The 18,363-nt window shown below is 34.9% G+C and overlaps 2 protein-coding genes across 3 annotated transcripts in view; both read left to right on the forward strand.

Annotated features, from left to right (window-relative positions):
- Positions 1 to 1,228, forward strand: part of LOC137404862 (uncharacterized) — a 115,816-nt gene extending 114,588 nt beyond the window's left edge. The window contains exon 9 of the mRNA XM_068091089.1: positions 946 to 1,228. Within this exon, the coding sequence (XP_067947190.1) occupies positions 946 to 1,228 (283 nt within the window). The remainder of the gene's footprint in view (positions 1 to 945) is intronic.
- A 2,181-nt stretch (positions 1,229 to 3,409) lies between these two features.
- On the forward strand, positions 3,410 to 16,904 carry LOC137404241 (target of rapamycin complex 2 subunit MAPKAP1-like). Of its 2 annotated transcripts, XM_068090405.1 has the most exons (12): positions 3,410 to 3,559; positions 3,795 to 3,862; positions 4,221 to 4,337; positions 5,120 to 5,262; positions 6,337 to 6,500; positions 6,885 to 6,966; positions 8,367 to 8,557; positions 8,940 to 9,033; positions 9,608 to 9,734; positions 11,055 to 11,243; positions 13,700 to 13,834; positions 16,030 to 16,904. In XM_068090405.1, the coding sequence occupies exons 1-12, from the start codon at positions 3,411 to 3,413 to the stop codon at positions 16,218 to 16,220; spliced, it is 1,650 nt and encodes a 549-aa protein (XP_067946506.1). In that variant the 5' UTR covers position 3,410; the 3' UTR covers positions 16,221 to 16,904. The 2 variants fall into 2 exon arrangements, with proteins under 2 accessions (XP_067946506.1, XP_067946507.1); XM_068090406.1 differs by lacking the exon at positions 13,700 to 13,834.
- Positions 16,905 to 18,363: the final 1,459 nt, after the last annotated feature.

Genomic DNA, 18,363 nt, shown 5'->3' on the forward strand with positions numbered 1-18,363 from the left:
TAGAGGCAGGGTTAAAAAATAGAGCACCTTGGCATTAAATTAGAGGTTTCATGGTAGTTTAAAATATGTGTTCGATGTGTATGTCATAGCAAACTGAGACCTATATTAATATAATAGTGATATTTAGTATATCACTATTATATCACAATCACTAGTAATATTCACAGACCTAACTCACTAAACCTATACATTGCTGAGTCTAGACACAATTCACATGTATTTCACGCAATGTAACAATAAGTCTCTTTATTGGTTATTACTCTATATTTTCACTGGTAAATATTCAGTCATAGTTTTTATACAGTGTTAGATGAGATTCACCAGCTCTGGCTTTCAAAAGCATTTTATTTTACTAAACAGTTGACTGCTTCAACTGATATGTTTATCTTGAAGATTTTACCATATTTATAAATCATGTTGAATAATAATTTACTATCATGGTAATTAAATATCACACCTATAACTCTATTAATAACATATTTACTACCATGGTAATTAAATATCACACCTATAACTCTATTAATAACACATTTACTATCATGGTAATTAAATATCACACCTATAGCGCTATTAATAACACATTTTCTATCATGGTAATTAAATATCACACCTATAACTCTATTAATAACACATTTTGTGGGTTTTGCTACAGTACATGAATGCTTGTAACCTTTTATGTTGTTCAATTACGGTCAAACTTCATGACATGTCATTTATCAATCGTTTAAATTTAACCGCATTTTGATAGCGTGTTACTATATTTGGCCAACAGAGTAAATGTCGTAACAGCTTTATAATGGCTGCCAGTAAACTTGCCTTGTCACTTTGTTAGCTGATATAATTTCCAAGATCACTCAAGAAAACTCCTACAGATAACTCTATAAAAATATATTACATTTTAATTGCTTTTTGACTTTATATTGAGATGCTACCATTGTTATGTAGGCTGAGCAAGTTGAGTCAGTTGGAGGAGCTTAACATCAAGGAAAATGAATTGAAGGAAGTACCTGGGGCTGTGTTTCATCTCACAGCGTTGACAGAGCTAGACATTAGGTTTAACTGTGAACTTACAAAGATCGATGAGAAGGTTATGGCTCTCAACAAGCTTCAAAAGCTAACATGTGATGGCTGCTTGAAACTAGTATCTCCTTCGTATGGTGTATGCCAAGAAGGAATCCACACAATTCGGGAATATTTCAACGTTTTTAGACAGGGAAGAAAAAAATAGGTTGATTATATATAGCACACCAATTACTGCTTCACACATCTCTGGGTATCAACCCTTCCAGAACAATTATGAACCTTTCAATACAGTGATTACTTGGTTACAATAACTGGTAAAATCCGTTTTTGGAATAAATAAATTGCAAATATTTTGAGAATTAGTTTGACCCTAAGGTTTGTAGATGTGTCCAACTTCTTGCTTTGGCTACACTGACGAGTTTGCAGCGGAACTAGCAACCAAGACATTAGTTTAATAATTGATAAAATGTTAATTTCACAATATTAAAAGTATGATAAAAAAACCGAGACATCTTTTACTTATTTGACTATGAAACTTTTAGTCAATATGCAATGTACAATAGTATGCAAGTATTACATATTACAAAAAATACACAATGTACAATATCCAATTCACAAGTATTTTGCATATGTAGTAGTAAAACCGAAAACAAACGCATATCTAAAAAATACAAACAAAATATGCATAAAGTTACCTGATGATAAATGTAACCGACCCAGCAGCAAACAAACCAGTTGAAGTGGCGCAACGGGTGATGACATGAGTTGCTTATAAAGACTAAGATTTTCTTCAAACTTATGAATTCCTAGTCCTGTAAAAGATTCCTTTACACTAAGCGACAGCCTCTACTTTTAATAGCAGCATTTATGTTAAGACTCATTAAATAGGCGATCTTTTCTACTTAGTAATAAACTTAATCTCTTTATAAAATGTTACAACCTACTGAGCTAGTGAGCTGCCACAGTTCGTCCCCTTTACCAGAGTTGAAAGAGGAGAGGCGTTTCATATTCACCAGCCATTGGTTCCGTAGTAAGTCAGTCTTTGAGAACCGATGAAAAGTAAACCCCGAGCCTCGATTAGTTCAAAGAGGTGCTGCACAACTGCTTGGCACTAAAACTAATTTAAAAAGGTCAGCATGATGTACATTAAATGTAGAACTTGTAGGGGGACATTGAAGTAAACCTTTGACGGCATGTAGTAGTAGATTGTTGTTTGCTTAGTGGGATTGAAAGGGAGAAAAACAGCATTTGATGACTTTAAAAAAAACTGACAAAATTTCTTGGCTGGTGGAGCATGCATGATGTATTATTAAACTCCCCTTCCTCCCCTTCACTGTGCATGAAAATTAAATTTCAAAAGGTAATGCGTGATCATCTACATTAACAGCAAACTCGGATCCATAATCAATCCTGGGTCTCCGTCTGAATCATTGCGACAGTAGTATTATAAAACTTATGATTGAGGTGATTTCCAAGATTACTACTACTGTACAGTTTGTGTACAACAATGACTAATCATATATGTCTAGCTCAAGATCAATATGCTGTGGGTCTTAGCTCAAGATCAATACGCTGTGGGTTTTGGTAATTAATCTATAAAAATTGAAACTCTGTTGAAAAGGACAAAGCAGTGATGTATCATAAAATTGTATTGCTTATATTGAAGTTGCAAACCTAATTTTGATCAGGACTAACATAAATTCTCATCAACTTCTTCCCATTATGTGAAGCTCTAGCTCGTACAGGCAGGCTGTACGTTTAAACAATACAAGTTGATCTATTTCAGTAATTTTACCTGCAGCTTGATAAAATTTAGACTTCTTTGCTAGTTAAGACTGATATAAAAGTTCTGCAGTCAATTCTTTTTTCAGCATTGGTTACAAACTTCAAAAAGTGTAAAAATAAATTCAGTTCAATGCAAGTGTAAGGCAAGTGTATGTCAAATTTCTAAACGCACGCTTTACAGGAAGTGAGGCTTTTGATAAAAATTGTTTACACGATTGTCTCAACTTTTCTATGTCCTACTCAGAGTTTTACGTCTATCACATAAATGGATATTCGTACAGGTCGTAGCGGTGTTCTAGTTTAATTCTCATTATAAAAATTAAGCCGAGAGCCCGCAATATTTTTTGTACACGGTAAACTCAGTTGCGCGTCAGCTAGTCAACTAAACTACGTTCGTATTTGTTTCCGGAAGATTATCTCTGTACTTCGTGAAGTGTACGAGTTTTGTAAGCATCCAGATACGTTTACAACTTACTTATACATACTATTTTAACTAATTTATTTAGCCAATCATTATTAGCAGTTTGAATACACTTTTCGTTGTTGCAATTTCGTAATAATATCGAGATATTAGATACGTCTGCAACTTGCCTTAATTCGCAATGAGTACAGTTGATGATCCGCAATTCCTTTTAAGACACCTTCGTACCTGCTTTATCACAAGTGATGAATCTGGTCTTTGCGAAATGCTTGTGGAGCCCGACCTTATTCGTGCTGATCAAAGAAAAAGATCCAACTCAAAGTTAAGCAAGTCAGTTAAACACAAGTCTGTTCTCACCCTTACATTTGCAAATCGTTCGCTCACTGCTATCTTCACGTTATTGATCTGACTGCATTGAGTTAAATTCAAACTCATTTGCATTCATTTTAGTGTTCTCATATTCTATCTATTCGATCAATCTGTATCAGTGGCTTAGTTTTGAAATTCAAACGTTATGGAAATGTTTGGATGAAACTCACGTTTTTTGTCTGATTTTTCTTTTTAGCAACTCACACTCAGGGAGTGAGCATGAAATTAGTGTTTCTCCAGATATCCTCTCAGACATGGACTTTGGTAATGTGATCATATGATGTTTTTACACACTTAAATCCATTTGTTGGTAATGATCATGATAGGACTCGATGTGTAGCCTATGGTGTTGAGCTTTAAAAGAATTGTGTGTTTTGTCACACTTGAATTTGTGAATTTATAGTAAAGTACATGTTGTATACATTGAAAGTTTACAAAGAAAAGGGAATAGGAAAAGTTTCAGGTTTTCATTAACTGTTGTCTTCCAATCGATGGGTCTCACATATCAACCATCTTTAATTAAACTTCATTTTCAACTTTAGGAATTTTTTTAAAGATATGCTTGATTGCACCAGTTTTGTGTAACCTTATTATTAACATGTATAATTCTGTTACATTACAGGTGGAGTGCGAATGCGCTCTAGTACAGCCTACAGGATTGAAAAGATAAAGCAGGAGAAGAACAGCAGGGCGAAAATCAAATCCATAAAATGGAGACAAAATGATTCAACAGAAGCAGGTCTTAATATGTGTATTTATATAATATGTTATAATATATGTAATTATTTATTATATGTATATTATAACTATATAATTATAAAATAAGTAATTATAAATATATGTAATTATATATATTATATGTATATCATAATTGTATAATATAAATAATTATATAATTATTCATATATATTATATTAATATAATTATATAATATATGAAATTATAATTTTATATATATATTATATAATTATATTATTTATAATATATATATTAGAGATAAAATATATAATATATATTACGGTATATAATTATATTATATATCATATATATGATTAATTATATTATATATCATATATATGTTATATATTTTTATTATATATAATTATATAATAATATTGATATATACAATTTATATAATATGAATATTGGCTTCATTTTTACTCGCGTTGATTTGATGCCATGATTTGATATCATTCATTTACGCTCTTTGGCTAATTTGCTTCTACTGACACATTTCTATATGTTCAAATTTAAGCAGCATATTATCAATTAAACTTCAAAGTTAATGAAATATTTTTAATTTATATAAATTAATTAATGTAAATATACAGGTCATTTTTTGGCATGGCATGTATCTGGCTGTCAACTCTGCTGTCTGCAGATTTTCCAGCCACCAGTTGTTTCACAAATTGAGTTTAGATTTAGATTAGCATCGTTATGAACTGGATGCCCATTGCATCAATTGTGATAATTTTATGGAGATATCAATATGATTAATGCGAGTTATATATTCTTACATAGACGAAGAAACTCTTGAACAGTTGTTTGGGAAAAAACCAATAAAGCTTCAAAAACCCACATCAAATCTTGCAAAACTTCTGACGTCAACCAAGGAAGCGGAGTCTAACAATCCTTTTGACGAGTACAAGAAGTATAATGGAGAGGTACATATCAATCTCATGCATAGTTTTTAGTTGAAAATACAGAAAAAAAACAATAGTTTGGAGTTAATATCAGCAGAGGTCATGCGGCTAATACATTTGTATCTGTAGGTGCTTGTAATGAGATGTTTATTTGTTAAAAAAGTAATGTATGGCAGTCTAGGGAGTCTATGGCAGTCTAGGGAGTCTATGGCAGTCTAGGGAGTCTATGGCAGTCTAGGGAGTCTATGGCAGTCTAGGGAGTCTATGGCAGTCTAGGGTGTCTATGGCAGTCTAGGGAGTCTATGGCAGTCTAGGGAGTCTATGGCAGTCTAGGGAGCCTATGGCAGTCTAGGGAGTCTATGGTAGTCTAGGGAGTCTATGGCAGTCTAGAGAGTCTATGGCAGTCTAGGGAGTCTATGGCAGTCTAGGGAGTCTATGGCAGTTTAGGGCGTCTATGGCAGTCTAGGGAGTCTATGGTAGTTTAGGGAGTCTATGGCAGTCTAGAGAGTCTATGGTAGTCTAGGGATTCTATGGCAGTCTAGGGAGTCTATGGCAGTCTAGGGTGTCTATGGCAGTCTAGGGAGTTTATGGCAGTCTAGGGAGCCTTTGGCAGTCTAGGGAGTCTATGGCAGTCTAGGGAGTCTATGGCAGTCTAGAGAGTCTATGGTAGTCTATGGCAGTCTAGGGAGTCTATGGCAGTCTAGGGAGTCTATGGCAGTCTAGGGAGTCTAGGGATTCTATGGGAGTCTATGGCAGTCTAGGGAGTCTATGGCAGTCTAGGGAGTCTAGGGATTCTATGGGAGTCTATGGCAGTCTAGGGAGTCTATGGCAGTCTAGGGAGTCTATGGCAGTCTAGTCGTTATTGCTTTAATTAACCTATCAAATTCATCAACTGAATTTGATAGGTTGTATTTCAGAATGAAAGTTAAATCTTCAGTTATAGCCTTATTTCTATCAGTTGATGAATTTGATAGGCTGTATATCAGAATGGAAGGTAGATCTTCAGTTATAGCCTTATTTCTATCAGTTGATGAATTTGAAAAGTTGTATATCAGAATTAATTGCTTTTAATAATAGCCTACTGTCTATTTGTAGAATCAGGTGGACACAAAGAACATTGACATCTATATGACAATGCAGGATACTTCGTTGTCAAAGAAGCTGCTTCCTGTAACTGTCATAACAACAGCAACTGTGCAGCAGACAATAGGATTGACTTGCTGGAAGTACACTAGAGAAGGGAGGAAACCTGAGCTTCAGTTAGTTTACTGATTGGTTACAATTTGTCACATCCTCTCTATCACTTATCATTACACAAAGTGAAAGCTTGGAACATCTTTAGTGTTGCCTAAATGGTTGCATTTCAGCATGACCAATGGGAGCACAACTCTCACTTAGATAGTTAATATCCCTGTTGGATACATAATGCGATTATTAGTCTTATTAGTAATGATTTGTGCTGATATAATTGATGTCACAAGTACACCGAGTGGTTGTTACTACTACCCTGGGTGTCACTTTAACACTGGGTGGAGTTGCTATCTCTTTTTTTGTTTGTTCATCTAGAGCTTGCAGCTGGGCTTCAATCTCTCGTAGTTGTGTGTAATTGCTGCTTCAACCATATTAATTTCGTTTGTCACTAGTAAAGACCTGGAGTTGTATTCCCTCCACATGACAGAAGATGATGGCGAAGTGGATGATGATTTTCCTGCTCTGGATCACAAGGTTAGTTAATTGTGACATTATTTTCTGTTTAATTTATGTGATGAGTATTCCCATTGAATAATAGCATCAGGAGTTGTCTGCTCAAGGCAATATTGAATGCTAATCATAGCTCCGCTAGCAATAGTTTCATCATTCACTATAATTAAGTGTACAACAGTTTATAAACAGTCTTTGAGAAATGATAAACGAGTTTTAAATAATTACAGTGAAACATGGATAACTCGTCCTCGCATATAGCGAACACATGGTTAACTTGACTGGATTTGCTTGGTCCATTCCCACGCAATGATAAATGGCTCTATATAACTCGAATTCAACACTGTTATAACAAACTGTTTTTTGCCCAATGGCTACCGAAACGGTTGCTATCGCTTTAGAAAAGCACTTTATTCCAAGCCATAGAGGTAAACCTCAACTTTTCGTAATTCATAAGCGTCGTTATTACCTCCATCGGCAAAATAATTTTGTCAACGACTGTTCTAAAGGTTTGGTGAAATTTGATTTATACTGCTATTTGATGAATAGCACGGGCTAGCCGGGTCACGGGCGCAAGGATTTTCGCCACGCACATACAAAACAAAAACAGCATGTTGTTTTTGTTTTGTATTTGCGTGGCGAAAATCCTTGAGTGCGTGACCCGGCTAGCCCGTGATGAATAGCTTTCCGACGTTGATTCCGTGTTGAATTAACGTCGGAATGTTGAATGTTTAAAACGTCTTAAAAATTGTAATCAAACGTATACGTTGTCTTAGCTAAAAAAAACTATTCATCGTTTGACCTAAACACAAAATACGTGTGTACATTCAATAAGTATCCATTCAAAAAGCGTGAGTGATATACAATGTACCGTAAAACCTCGTAAAACTTTTAATTGAACTGCCTCGGAGTGTTGCTCTTAACGAATCCCAGGTAAAGTAAGGTAATCTTTCCATAAACTTCAAGAAAGATCGGCAAAATTGATCGTGGGTAAAACGCTCAAAAGAAAAAGATGTCTTTTCTTTGAGCATTTCAGCAACGATCAAGTTTTGCCAATGTCAATCTAAAAAACGTCCTGGCAATAACATCACCTCAAACAACAAACCAATCTCAAGTGATAGAAAAATCTCTATACTTTTTGATAAAAACGTTTTAAACTTTACATTAGAAGCATTTAATTTGAAACAAGCCATTTGTGCTTTTGATTTATATTATAGTTTGTATATGTTCATGTATCTACTAATAAATAAGTAAATACATGGACTTGTGACAGTGCTCTGATAACTTGAACACTCTGATAATTCGAACACTTTTGCTCGGTCCCTTGAAGTTTGAGTTATCCGAGTTTCACTGTATAAGCAATAAGATTCCATAGTCTAAAGTTCTTTCATATTTCTCTAGTTGTTGTGAGATTTTTGTTCCAGCAACCAATATCAAAGTTTGGATTCGCTAAGTTAGCTCTGGTAGTGCAGCGTCCTCCACAACCGGTTTCCAAGCCTGCAGCTCGTTACACAAGGTTGGGGGAGGTGGGCCAGAGACCTACCGAAGCTGTGCCTAGAGTAAGGAGGTCTAACGTAGCTAGCACACTAGACAGGAACACTCAGCTGGTCACCATGTGAGTTCTGTATATACATGTGCTTGCTCAGACAATGCTGTAGTTTTTTCATGATGTTCATCTGGTTAACATTTTGGAAAAGATTAAACTATACATATAAATAATTTGATCAATTTAAAACAAAACTGTGTGAAAGTATTCATTTGCCTTGTCAAAATTGGTACATTATATCCAAGTTTGTCTCTCAAAACAGATATTTAACTTTGTATTGTAGTGAGTAGGCACATCCCTGATCATGGCTTCAACTGTACATACAAGATAAATTTCTCAGCTTTTGTTGAAATTTGTTTGAAAGCATTTATTTGCTTTGTAAAAATTTCTCGCTAAAACCAGATATTTCGCAGCTGATTCCAGCGAGTACACATCTCATGTTATTTTACAGACACATCCCTGATCATGGCTCTACCAAGTTACTAGTAGATGTCAGCACTGTGACAGTTGGACAGCTTCTGCAGCTCGTACAGGAGAGACGCAATGTACGTGCTCTGCTACAGGCTGGCGTACTTCATACCCAACCTGTTGTTAAGTTCCCATTCTACGTACAAGTCTGTGTTCACAGCCAAACCGCTTTCAATTTGAACCACCTGAAAAATGCATGAAATGTGTGTTAATCCTGAGATAATCTTTAATGCAGATCAACAGGACCAAACTTGAGTGTGCTGATGTTACTCTGACCAAGCTGTTGTGTTACAAAGGGGATAAATTTCCACTTTCAACTGGTTGGCATGTAGAAAATTGACAATAAATTATTGTCAAATTTTAATTTAAAAATTACTGAAGAGTTGTTTCAAAATAACAACATATTCTTGTTGATAACAGGATTAACCAATTGAATGTGAGTTATGCACAAGCACTTTTAGCAAGCATCAACATGCTGATCTTAGTGTTCATGATAGCAGAAGTGAGCAATGAACACAGGAAATTCCACACCGGTACTAAATTTTTTCTTTCTATAGCTTTACCTACTCTCAAAACTCTGTTCCTAGTATGGATTTAATCTTTGACTCAACATCTTCGATCATAAGGTGATCAAGTTTTTTTTGTTTTCAGTTATTCTCAGTGGCCAATGAGAAATTTCAACTCGGAAATGAATTCAATCAGAAGTTGGATGAGGATGTCCTGATTGCTGACTCTTCTTCTAGAGAATTCTATATGACTTGTTCTCGCACCCCTGTAGGTTAGTTACTAGAACTTCTGAAGACCAGACATACCAGTGAGTTGTGGAGCGTTTGTCACTCATGTCTTTTAGCCAAGCATTAATGATTTCTGTTCACTCAACTCACTCTATTTTCAGAAAACAATTGTTTACATTAAACTCAGTAAATTTCTAGCCCACTGATTGGTTACACGATGGATGTACCTAGTTAACTGCACTCTTACTACAAAACTATTTATATTGAAACGATCATCGTAATGCTGACAGGGTGACTTGTTTTGCACAATCTAACTAATTCTGACTCTAAAAGAGCTGCGGTCAGATTTAACAACTGAGCAGTGTTTATTGAACCGCACAATTTAAACAACTGCTAGTCAATTTATTTTTCTCTACAGCAGTGCTAAAAATAGTTAACTTCATTCACAAGTAAGCGTGATTTATTTTGTTCATTCTGTCACTTTCTCATCGTTTACTCCTCAATCTTTGTAATCTTGCATCTTATACTTGTCTCAAATCATGGCGCAAAGTATTTCTCTTGTTTTTTTGCAAGGTAGGCATGCTGATTCAAATTGATGATAGCGTGAATGGTTACCAATAGAGATAGGTTGATCTACCTCCTCGGCATCATACCTCGAGTGCGTTTGTGCGAGCGTTTTTATGCAACGTTGAAAAAGACACCTTAATATTTTAAACACATTTCATTAGCCACTGGCATATCATGGTCAGCATCCCTAAACAGTTTTGGCAGCATTTACAATTTCTCTGACTTGCTTTTTAGCTTTGGCATGAAGCTGTCGTTATAAAATTGTTGACTCTTTAATTCATGTAGTAATTTTGTGACCCACACCTACGCTTATTTATTCCTCATAAATTATTATTAGGAATAAATTATCATAAGTAATAATTTATTCCTAATAATAGTAGTGTTATATGGTTATAATAAATAATAATTATTTTATTATTATCATGTAACACTGCTAAAGAAGGCAACCCATAAGTGTCACATGTAAAATACGTACTTGTTGTTGATTGGAAAAGTTGTTTCTTCTTACAGTGTCTAAATTGTTCTAGAGGGGAGAAGTTGCCTTTCCTTACTGTGTCTCGACTGTTCTAGATTAAGAATTTGCCCCTTTACAACATAATATCTAAAGTGTTTGTGATTAAAAAAGTTGGCTTTCTTGACAATTTTCAGACAATTGTCCATCCTGTTTTTCATCTATAAAGTTGCTATTCCTTGCAATGTTTAACTTGTTCAAAATTGGGAGGTAGCCTCTCTAAAATTTCATAAGGTGTTATAGGTCAGGCAAGCTACCATGACTAAATTACATTCATGTATTCCAGGACCCAGATCGGTTTCTATGATAGATGCTGGCAGCACAACTGACAGCAATATGTTCCCAGATATTGACCCGGTGACTACAGATGAAACCGAAACTCTTCACTCATCTATGGTTTCTCATCCTTCACAAAGCAAGCTTTTCTCTGTCAACCTTGTGACTAGGGTATTCTCCAACCTACAGGTTCAACTCAGTGAGTCCCTGAACCACCAGTTATTATACAGTAGGCGCTTCTACAATGTAAACAATTCGTTCCAGGATTGTATACGCTATAGGGATTTTATGTTATAAAAACAGTAACATACATGTAAATTGCCTAATCTTTTCTAAGATCTTTTAAAACTCATCCCTTTCATACTAAAAGGAAAAACTTGACTTGAATTTTTTAATTTTTGGGCTGTACCGTAACTGTAGTATTATTGGTTTGCATCGTGAACTTCTCTCCTTTTTCTGATAAATCTCTTGATTTCATAGACCAGTTGCAGTAATTTTAATTTTACAACGAGTTGATGGGGAACGCACATCTTCAAAGTTCATTTACAATGATTTGCCATTTTTTCTAAACAGCAAAGTCTATTCTTCAAAGTAAAACTAATAACAAATATTTGATACGCCTACAATAAAGCAAAACAACCAAAGATTTTTACTATAAATAGTGGTACTGCCTGTTCATATCCTTTTTGTATCCAGGGGTCAAAGTTAGCATAAAAATTTTTTGACGATACTATAACTCGTGACATTGAGATTGGTAGACCGATGCTGTAACACCTGCACCAACCGATGGCCTTTGTATTTATGAGCAACTGCGCAGTTATCTTATTCTCTGTTTAGAGAGTAGATAGCTGCACAGTTAGTAATTACATCAGGTCGCCCAGGACTGGACTAATGCAGTCCAAGCGATGAGGAAGCTGACAACGGAGACGCATGTCACTCGCACCGAGCAGGAAGGCAACTGACAGTCAAGTCAGTGTAGGCGAACTGAGATTTGCATACACTGTAGTCCAGCTATGGCCAAATGGCAGATCTTTGTAGTTTTTTTGTGGATCTTTCAAGTTGCCTGTCAAAAAAAACTTTCAATTTTTTTTAAAAGTTTGATTTTAAAAATACTTTTGTCAACTTTTCTTGGAATTTTTGTAAATTCATTGTTTTCAGCAATGAATTTTGTAAAAAGCAATCATAGGACACGACTCACAAATACTCATCTTCGTGAACTTTAAGAGTTGCTAGAAGTAGCAAAAACCGCGTTTTAATGTGTAGTCAAAGCCCATTCATCATCATTTTCACTGATATCAGACATATTTATTGCAGTACATTCATTCACTGATTTATAGTTCAATTATTTATATAAGCAAAAACTTTTCAAATCGTGTTTGAGGCCTTGTGTTAAGATGTGCATAAATAATTGCATGTTTATGTAAGGTAAAAATAAAAGTGCGCATCTACAGCTCGTTGTGGATCTTTAACGCGTCAGATTTGGCTGTAACGGATCATGACCAAAATTATTTGGCCATCCCTGCTGTCGTCTATAGTTGACGAGGAAGTTTGCGCCATTGAATGAAAAGAAGACTGCTTTGAAAACGAATTTTATTCTGACCTTTTATTGCCTTTTTAAGATTTTATATTTTGTAAACAAATCAAATGTAAATTATACAATTTTTTACGTTATTCGTCATAGTAATTTAGTGTAAACGATGGGTAGCTTAGCTTCACCCATCGCCGATAAAAACCTAAAACAATAAATGAGTGTTGTAATAACACCAAACGCCGGGTGTTGCACGGGTAATAGAATAATTATTCAATGAATTTGAGTAACTCACCTGGAAGGCTCGATATTTTTTAAAATCTTTACTAAAACAATAAGCACGTTTTGGGACAGCTTAACAAATGTAACAGTCAACAGTGCTTGAGTTATTAACTCCAAGCAAATGCTTCAAGCGTTAGTATTTTAACCAATGTAATGACTATTTTTTATCATGAATGTATTATATTCCGTGTAGCATAATGGTTAAGTTTGCGGTCGCTATATCTGGATGTTTCGAGATCAAATCTCATGTCATGCAGGTTTTTCATTGCTATAACTAGACACATGGTTTAACAAAACGACGAACGCTGAAATTTAAATTGCAGAAAGATATATAGATACACTAATTGTGCCACCCGGCATTGCCCGTGTAATAGAAGAGTATTTGGACAGAAAATTGATTTGTATTTAACATATAACAACATTTGCCATTCTAACTTTCAAACTACATATCATGAGAAAAGTTTTTTGTCTTATAAGCAATGAGAAGTAGTGAGAGTTTTGCTGTTAGCCAGTTTAATAATGTGAGCGAACAGCTTCTCGTGACGTTATGCTATGACCCGCGTCATACGTAAAGCAGTTAGGTATTGCTCTGATAAAATGACTTATATTGGCAGGCTGGCAATTCGACTTCCGTAGTCTAGTGGGCTAGGCGTAAGACTGGTGAACGGCTTGGTCCGAGATCGAATCCTCTTCCGTACGGGATATGTATTCCAAGATTTTAAGATCTATAGCCGGATTTCCGACAGACGGATTTCCAACACACGGACTTTGAGAAATATATATATGGACACAATACTTTGTCATATTTTGCATACTGGATAGTTTCCATTCACAAAATATTACAGGTATATCTACGAGTGGTATTGAGATACAACCTGTGAATACAAAAAGTGCCATAAAGAGTTTGCTGATGAAGAAAACATCAATTATAGACTGTAGCGCCATATTAGCCTGTGCTGTAACCAAATCACGATCTAGTGGTGAGTCATACAATATTTTTTATAATTAAACTCTCTTTTAGATTTCATGGTTTATGACAAATAAAATTGTCTACTTGGATAAAGAAGCATTTACCAACCAGTATTCGATCGATAATTATCAATAAGGTGCCACCTTTGGAGTTGTCCGCTCATATATCAACCCTAATTGCCACTAGAGCACTCCTTTGCTAAATGCATTTTGCATTTTTTTTAAATTTATTTCTGCACAGTAACATGTGAATAGTGTCAAAAGCATATTTACGTCATAAGAGAGATTCATGCATTTTAGTTATTCAATTTTCATTTATTATCTTTGATATTTCAATTAGTAATTTTTACCCTGCGTCTTACTAAAGCCGCAAAAGTTAAAAACATCTGAAGTCCCAAATCTAAAACTCTCTCATTCTATTAATAAAATAACGGTATGACGTAAATTTGGAGTTGTCATCCACAAGCACTATGTTGTACTATGACGCCTTTGATACTTAAAAATGTTTAATAGCAATCCTTCACTCCCCCTGGTTAATTGGTCAAAGCATTGAGTCGAAAGTAATGACGATGATAAATGTTTTTTTATATTAGAACGTCTGTAGCCTATATGCTGGGGGTTAGTCTATGGTATCAAAGAATCATGGAATCACTCTAATATTTAATAGGGCCTTAAGATAAATTAGGTTTGATCATTTCTGTCTGAATGAACTCTTTGATTAGTCCAGCAGCTGCCCATTTTTAGCTGTCCAGCTGCAAAGCAACTGATCCGTCAAAAAGCATCTCTTGTTATCAGCGATGGGCACTTGAGTTAACATGCTTGAGTAAGCTTTAAGACATCGCACAGATGAATTAAATTAAATTGATTCTCTGGTATCTTTTACTTACTGTAAAGTTGTAGCGACTCAAGGCATTCTACCAATAAGGATTAAAGTGAATTGAGTTTTTACTGTCACCATGGAGGAATTGACTCGATTTTCTATTTTCAATAAACAAAATGACTCGAGTTAAAAGAAACCATGTTTCCCTTCATTATTACTTAGTATGCGCCAAAGCGAAGATGTCAGTGCAGTCCCATGTTTCCAGCCACACACGTTTTTACAATACCTCGATACCAGTGCATATATTTTATTGGTCATAATCATGTATTACGCAATAATATAGTTTAGCTTTATCGTTTGCTTGCGTACTGACAATAAGATTATATATAAGCTTCATAACTGCTCGCGAATATTGTTCATTCCGCCGAAAAGCCTTTATAATGCCTACACGAAAACATTGATCACAGATTGCAGTGTTAACCGATCCACCCAAAACTTTGCCACAATAAATTGAAAAAAGGTTATTATTTTGCAAAAAATGCTTCAGTTACATAGTTTTTCCTTTACACATGAAACACAGAACAAAATAGTGGTTTCAATATTTTAATTTTTAGTTTAGGATAAATGAGAGAAAAGATTGTAAGCACTAAACAGCGACCTATTTCTGCAAGAAAAATCCTTCAACACTGGACTAATTTTGGTTACTACATTTTTATATTAGATATGCAAGTCTGCATTTTGGTCAGACTACAAAAACGATAACGTTTTACCTTTGCGGCCGGTTTCACTAAACTACAAAAATATTAAACATTTGTTTTGTTTTTTAAATGTATTGATTCTTGTGGAGAATTGTTTGTTGATTCTAAAAACTTTAAATTGAGATTATATAACAAAAAACTCTAACAAAAAAATTTATATAATAGAAATTATATTTTTACAGTGAAAATGTCGAGTTTGTGGCAGCAAGAAAATGGCATGCAAGGCTGAATTCCATCTTCAAAAACAATGAAATCCCTAGTGAAATAGTTTATATTTGCTATACAAACAGTCAATGGACTGAGCTAATGCGAGGAGTTAAGATAGCAATAATGGGTTATTGCTATTTTTATATATCGCATTAGGTCAATTTTTGTCAGAATTGATAGAGAATTGATTTTTTTTATTTTGGAGAATTGAGTCGAGTCATTGAAGTTAGGATAGCCAAAGATTGAGAATGGACTTGCGGTGTTTTGCAATAGTTGTAAATTGAATCGATTCTTACACAACATGATGTAAAAGAATTGGAAATTGAATTGTTAATTTTTTTATGAGAAATGAATCGAATTAAGTCATTTTTAAAGCCTTATAAACATCTCTGCTGGTTATCTTCAAATGTGTGTATTGTAGGAAAGACTGTCTTTAGCCTGCACTTTAACGCTGGAGATTCGACAGCGCCGAGTATCCGGCAGCATGACTTTGAGGCTAGTGAAGCGATAGCCAATGAAATTGTGTCTCTGATTAATGAACTGACAGTCAAGAGTGATGAAAACCCATTGCTCAAAGAGCAAAAGCAGAGAAGGCAGAGCTCCTTGTACTAGTCTGGAGACAGTTTCCACATTCCAAGCATTTGTGTTCTTGTCATTTTTTTGTTAATTTTTTTCACACCAAAGCTTGAAGCCACTATGGTTTGATCAGCCAATTGCACGTTTAGGATCCACTCATACGATGGTGAGCCAATCAACGCAATGAATTTCCATACTAAATTGTTGATTGAAATATAATCAACAGTCAGTGACCTGTTAGTGTCAAGGTCGCCTACAGTTTTTTGCCGATTTCATTTTTGTCTCTATAAGCACCAAGAATGATGATATTTTGAACAGCATGATCCATGGTTAAATCTCTGGTGTGCCAATGCAGTACTGAATAGTACAGTTTTATTTCTATGTATCCACTTAATAGAATCATGATTGTAACATTGCCTCATAGAAAGTTAGCCATTTGTTATTTCACAATTACTGTGTCCATTTTTCTGGCGCTGCAGTAAATAACCATCTGAGTAATTTTTTGACAAATGGTGTAGCAATGATGGTAATAGTCGTGGTTACAAGGTCTATATTAGGTCAAGGTAGCAAAAACTGATCAGAGGCTAATTGCTTTTCATTTTTTGAAACACAAATTTTTTTATCTGTATTTTGACTGTATCTGAATAGGAGAATTATATAACTAATAAGCATGCAAGATCTCTGTATATCGTGTGAATAGCTGATCAGTTGCCAAACTAGTCCAACTATCTAATAGCTGTTAATCGCTATGTTTATTATCTTTTTATGCAATTTAAATGAGTTCATTTTATGAAATGCATTACGAAAATATATATTTCTATAGCTTATGATTTGTTGCTCATGGAAGTTTGTTATGTTTACTTTTTAAATACAGTGAATTTATGAATACTAGCGAAATGCCCGGCCTTCCATGGGTATTAAAGCTGCCTATAAGCAAAGGCAGGTAATGCATTTGCCTGCCACTTGCCATTAGCCTGGCACATTGTCAATGCTTAATTTTGGCAAGCTAGTATTAATTTGTATTGCTAAACTTGCTAATAAGAGCTGTGTGAACAAGCTTTCGTGACGCTGCGCCGTAATGTAATGCAGAATCGCTATGCGTTTTTAACCTAAATAACCACTCATATCGCCTACTGAATCTAATGCATTGCTCAATCGGTTAGCTTGCTTGGTAAAAGGAAGGTCCCGAGATCAAATCTTCAGTCGTATGGATTTTTCATTGATAGACACTAATCGCTAGAGCTCGGCAGACTGAATCACATACACTGAGAATTATATATACAGGTGTAGTTGATTCTTAGCGCCACAATATACTGTATGTCCTTGTATGTAACGCATCTCGTATATAAGGCAAGCCAAAAATCATAGCAGGTCATACGTATCAACCAGAGAAAAATAGAAATGTGGAAATGGAGAGGCTTTTGTAGGCTTAGTATAAAACATCTCTGATTGGTGAGGGCTATGGAAAACATGTTGACATCTCACATTGACCTTAGTTTCGCTTTGCAAAATCACTTTTTATAGCTATTTTTTCTTTGTGATGACAGACACGTCACAGCTACATAGGTTTCACAAATTGTAGATCAATGGACTTCTGATGATTACCTATTGGGCGATAGTAGTAGTGACAGTGAGTATTTATTTTGAACAGTAACAATAATAATGATGTTAGCTATAGTAATAGTGATAACTCATCTGACATGGAACATGCTTAACTTGTCCACCATGATAGTATGAAAAGGACAAAAAAGTGTCCGAACCATTTTGCAACACATTTGAGATGTTTTTTATGACATCAGATTATGTAAAATTCTATGCTAATCAATTTGGTCGAATGCTGTGTAGGAAAGGTTTATTAGTTTAGCATTCCTGGAGTTCATGCCAAGCCAAATTGGCCTAATCCGTGCTGACCAATAATAGTTGCCGGCATTGAGTCATAAGCTAAGGTTTTGCTTAACTCATAGCGTGACGTTTCTCTAGCTTCTGTAGAAGGCAGCTAGATTTGAATTATTTCTCTTAATTATTAAGTTGTCAATTGCTAAGGGATTATTTATTAGATATTACAGGTTAGTTGCATACGCTGTTTTATTTTATTATACCGTGTTATATTCTTTCTTGTCACATTGCATTTGATGTTCAGTACTTTTACTTGCTATTATACTATAACTTTTCATATTTT

This window comes from Watersipora subatra, chromosome 9 (genome assembly GCF_963576615.1).
Source record: "Watersipora subatra chromosome 9, tzWatSuba1.1, whole genome shotgun sequence".
NCBI classification, from domain to species: domain Eukaryota; kingdom Metazoa; phylum Bryozoa; class Gymnolaemata; order Cheilostomatida; family Watersiporidae; genus Watersipora; species Watersipora subatra.

Bases quoted from the DNA above. Each gene is read 5' to 3' on its own strand.
- LOC137404241 (XM_068090405.1), top strand. From the start codon at position 3,411: ATGAGTACAGTTGATGATCCGCAATTCCTTTTAAGACACCTTCGTACC. The intron at 9,034-9,607 runs GTACGTGCTCTG...TTTTGTTTTCAG, and splicing joins TCGTACAGGAGAGACGCAAT to TTATTCTCAGTGGCCAATGA. The intron at 9,735-11,054 runs GTTAGTTACTAG...CATGTATTCCAG, and splicing joins TTGTTCTCGCACCCCTGTAG to GACCCAGATCGGTTTCTATG.